Below are 5,000 nucleotides of genomic sequence, written 5' to 3'. Positions count from 1 at the left end.
TTGATCCACGCTTCCTGTTTGCTATTACTGTTATGAAAATAAGTCTTTCAGGAGATCAGCTGAGCAGTCCATTAAGTCGTTACAAAGTAACGTCACAAAGTAATTCACTCCACTCACCTGAAACAAGCCCCAGACTAGACCTTTGCTGTCTTCCAATCAGTGGAGGTATGTGGAGTTAGTGATTGATACCATTCCTCATTCCATTCCATGTATTACATTAAGCCCATCCTACGATTTATACCTCCACCAGCCTCCCACTAGCTTCAATCATGTTGTCTCAATTCTCAAACATACATACAGGCCTGTACAGTACGTAAGCCCTGTCTGAATACTCTTAACACGCATCCTTCCTTCCTTGATCTGACATGACCTGATTGGTGAAAGTAATGCAATGAAAAGCTTTGCTTGGATCAATCCCATTCATGTGAGATCAGTGACTACTTCAAGAAAAGAATGAAAGGCAGCAGTTCTATAACATTGGAACAGCACCATACTGTAGTCTCTGATGATTCATCCCTTATGTCAACACGATAGCATTCTCTCTGACCACAGGTCATCATTAAGAAACATACAACACATACATGTTTCATTATCTCTGTATGGATACATGGCTTATTGTATATGTGATTTATATATGATAGGTCAATGACAGTAACGCACAGTTACACACTGACTGGCCGAATCACATTAACAATCAGCTGTGGTTTAAAAATAAACAAAAAAATACATATTTACACTGGTTTCAATCATTTACATCTACATGTTTGGCATTTAGCAGAGCAGACGCCTTATTCCAAAGCGACTTACAATCAATACATTTGAATACTAAGCAAGTGAATCATCAATCCACCAGTCGTAGCAGGAAGAGTAATCCAGCTCAGGCCCGGGGCCATTGATAGAAGGAAAACCTTCTTCTATCACCTTCTTCTAAACCTAGTTTTTTTATTTTATTTTTTATTACTGGAGGAACAGAGAAACAGTACAAGGGGGGCAATAGAAGTTCTTAGGGACACAGTAGAGGGGAAAGCGGACGTCTTTAGGAGACGTAGTGCTGAGGGGCAGAAGATGTCTCAATGGAGAATGCAATGTCTACTTGGTATCGGTTCTTTCATCACAAGTTGACAATTGTGTGCTGCTCAATGACATCCAAGTGCCTCTGCTCAACCCTGCTCCTGCAGACCCGCAGGGTTCTTCTTCGGCGTATGGGTTGTTGTTTTCCTCTCCACTCCACCAGGCTCGGGGCCGAGGGGCTACCCTTTTACCACCCCGAGACTTGGTTGAGGGGCTCACCCGGGCTATATTTCTGGACACCCCTCCAGAAGCCACGTCAACCCCCACAGGGTTGAGGAACACTGACTTAGGATGTTGGTTGTTTAGTTTTGGCCTCGCGTCCGTTGGCCTTGGTACTGTGGTACTGGGAGGTGCTGCGGTAGTGCTGGTCCGGCGCCAGGTTGATCCGGCGGACGTTGAGATCGGCGGCGAAGGCCCGGGCTTTCTGGTAGAAGAAGAGCGAGAGCTCGCGGTCAACCAGGAAGTTGTGGTAGATAGTAGCCAATCGGGTACAGAGCTGCAGCTGGGACTTCTTGTTGCCCAGGTCCATGGCCGCGGCCAAGGCCAGGTGGTAGTACCCTGCTGCGTCAAACGGGTCCTATAGGTCAAAGGTCAAAGGTTAGAGGTCAGAGTTGAAGTTAGAAATCAAACTCTTTGAAGGACCATTAAAGCTGGTTTGGTTGTTTATAGTGGGGGGATAAGATAAGGGAAAAAATCAATAAAAAATCAGGACAGACACTTATTTTGTTTCATGTGTACTGTTTTGCAATAAATAATTGATTACAAAAAGCTGTTTTGGTTGGTGAAAAACAACGTTAGTCTGTTTTTATATGTAGCTGAGGAATCACAAGATCATGGCTCTAGCTCCCCCATATTTACATGACTTCCAAAGGTTTGGTGGTACATTCCTAATTTCAATGGCTGTAAGTGAAACTCAACAAGGAGTTTCACCAGAAGAATGCAAGAATATTCTATTCTATGTGTTAAAATAACAAAAATAAAAGCCACACAGTCTCTCTGTAAACAGCTTTAGTTTGAGCCTTTTACCTTCAGATCATAGAAGATGATGTCCCCCAGTGTCTGATAGACCCTGACGTAGTACAGGGTCTCCTCGTCGAACTGCAGGGGCGTGGGGCAGAGGGACAGGGTCTTCAGGTAGTAGTGTTCCGCCAGCTCAAACTGCCCCAGGCAGTGGTACAGGGTGGCCAGCCTGTGGTAGGCCACTCTCTCGTTCAGATGATCTCCTGAAGGAAGAAACAAAAGAAAAACGAAACATGCCCGATGTCTAGAGTTATTAGCTGTACTTTGGAACACAGCTTTAACCAGATAGAGACCACAAAAGAATGATCAGGTAAGGAAATGTTTACCCTACTATATTATATATATATATATATATATATATATATATATATATATATGTTTACCCTAATATATCTGAGCAAAATCAGGAGTTGAGTGGACATTTCATGACGTTAGAATTATAAAGTTCTATCTCCATTTTTGTCAAAATTTAGTTTTTTACATATTCTGATCCATTGGGTGTTTATTAATGCCTGTGTGGTGTTATTTTTTAAATGTTGACATTTTTGAGTTAGTAATTAATAAAATACAAAGGTTCCATCTCACAAAACATAATGGAATGTAAAAACTTTGACGCTCAATATCTCTGAACGACCCTAAACGGAGATAGAACCTTCTCATTCTAAACGGAGATAGAACCTTCTCATTCTAAACGGAGATAGAACCTTATCATTCTAAACGGAGATAGAACCTTCTCATTCTAAACGGAGATAGAACCTTATCATTCTAAACGGAGATAGAACCTTATCATTCTAAACGGAGATAGAACCTTCTCATTCTAAACTCACGATCTGTCTGAACAAACTACAGGATAAGGCCATAGAGCTGATCAGTCTGTAGTTCTGGTTCTGTCTGACACCTGGTGGCCTGGCGTGAGAGTTGTCATGAGTCTTCCCTGTGTGTGTGTGTGTGTGTGTGTGTGTGTGTGTGTGTGTGTGTGTGTGTGTGTGTGTGTGTGTGTGTGCGCGTGTGTGTGTGTGTGTGTGTGTGTGTGTGTGTCCTACCCAGAGTAACACTGATGTCCAGGGCCGCCTGGGCGAACTCCACCGCCTCCCCGTACTGCTTCAGCTGCAGCAGCAGATCCACCAGCTTGTTGGACAACCTCAGTCTGACCTCAGTACTGCTGGTCTTCACAGCGATGGGCAGAGCTCGGTCCTGCAACATACACACACGTTGTTGTAAGCACACTCATGTACATATACACACACACACACACACACACACACACACACACACATATAGACACGGCTGTTCTAGTGTCAACTGTCACTTAGATCCAACTGTCACTTAGATCCAACTGTCACTTTCAAATTAACCTCAAGATTCCTGTATATACCCTGACACACACACATACACGGTCTCACCCTGTAGAAGCACACTGCCTTCTCTCTCTCCGTGACGCCGTTGAAGAACACGTCCCCCGCCGCCTCCAGCAGCTGCAGTATGAAGTGTGTGTCTCCTGTGTTGAGGCCGACGTCCTGAGCCACCTGGGGAGCAGAGCAGGAGGAATAGGAGTCAATCAGGGGCTGGAGGGGGGCGCTTAGGTGGCGTAGCGGGTTAAGCGTTGACCATGTAACCGCAGGGTCCCCGGTTCGATTCCGGCCGGGGACATATCCTGCATGTCATCCCTCCTCTCTCTCTCACCCGTCCTTCCTGTCTAAATCTCTACTGTATCTGTCAATGACAAATATGAGTGGGACTGTCCCACTCAGAAAAAAACTTACTTAAAAAAATAACTAACTAAAAAAGAAAACATCTGAGAATGAGGATAAACATGTGTTTTAGTTTTTTTTCATTTCGTTCCACACATTACAACGAGCCTGTCCTCCGATTCCTACCTCCACCAGCCTCCACTGGAGTCAATACCCTTTAATGTTAATGTTAATTTTATTTATAATGCGCCCCCCATCCAACTTTTACATCGGCCCGGGGCGCAGCTTTATTTTACAGCTGAACTGACTTAATGTTCTACCATAGACAACCAGTGTGGGTTGATAAAGAACTGTGATAGCTTTCAAAATCAGGGCTCATGAGGACCATGACAACCTGCTAGCTAGCAAAGTTGATCCGTTATATGAGTATCCGTATTGAATGTCAATTTGGCACTTCGTGAGCTTAGAATTCTAAGGTTCTATCTCCGTTTAGGGTAGTTCAGAGATATTGAGCGTCAACGTTTTTACATTCCATTATGTTTGGTGAGATGGAACCTTTGTATTTTATGAATTACTAACTCAAAACATTCAACATTTTAAAAATAACACCACACAGGCATTAATAAACACCTAATGGATCAAATTATGTAAAAAACTCAATTTTGACAAAAATGGAGATAGAACCTTATAATTCTAACGTCACGACTTAGATGGGCAGGTAAGCTGGTGAGCTGGAGTCTGACCTGGATGTAGAGGTCCACCAGCTCGTTCTGGCCCAGCATGTGGTAGATCTTGCCGGCCTGCAGCCACGCGTAGGCCTCCTTCTCCCTCTGGCCCATGTCGATGAAGATCCCCAGGCTCTGTTTGGTGTAGTCCAGGGCTGACCGGTACGCCCTGAACACACAAATACACAAAACCAGGGTATCATCAGGGTATATACAGGAATCTTGAGGTTCATTTCAATACCTTTCTAAGACTTTTTAAAGACCTTGTTGTCAATATTTTTCCAGACCTCACCGCCACTTGGAGCTGTAACCGTTTACATCAGTGACACCTTTAACTTAACAGTTTTAGTTTGCAATAGACTAGACCACTATCATACAACAGAATTTCCGGTTCATCTTTGTTTTTTAATAAAACTAATACATTCACAAACTTTTACTAAACGTTTTTAGGACTCAAACTCTTTGGACAGAGTCTAATTCAGAAAAATACCTA

General features: G+C 43.5%; 1 protein-coding gene across 1 annotated transcript in view; it reads right to left on the bottom strand.

Annotated features, from left to right (window-relative positions):
- Window positions 1-1,357: 1,357 nt before the first annotated feature.
- The window catches only part of LOC308168514 (SH3 domain and tetratricopeptide repeat-containing protein 1-like), a gene marked incomplete at both ends in the record, with an annotated part of 6,050 nt that continues 2,407 nt past the window's right edge, over window positions 1,358-5,000 (bottom strand). The window contains 5 exons of the mRNA XM_080543114.1: window positions 1,358-1,648; window positions 2,098-2,294; window positions 3,135-3,285; window positions 3,495-3,617; window positions 4,526-4,676. Of these exons, the coding sequence (XP_080399240.1) occupies window positions 1,358-1,648; window positions 2,098-2,294; window positions 3,135-3,285; window positions 3,495-3,617; window positions 4,526-4,676 (913 nt within the window). The remainder of the gene's footprint in view (window positions 1,649-2,097; window positions 2,295-3,134; window positions 3,286-3,494; window positions 3,618-4,525; window positions 4,677-5,000) is intronic.

This window comes from Nansenia antarctica (assembly GCF_963989245.1).
Source record: "Nansenia antarctica genome assembly, chromosome: 12".
In the NCBI taxonomy this organism is placed as follows: Eukaryota; Metazoa; Chordata; class Actinopteri; order Argentiniformes; family Microstomatidae; genus Nansenia; species Nansenia antarctica.
Note: the sequence above shows the minus strand (reverse complement) of the source record. Positions and strands in the feature narration are given on the sequence as shown.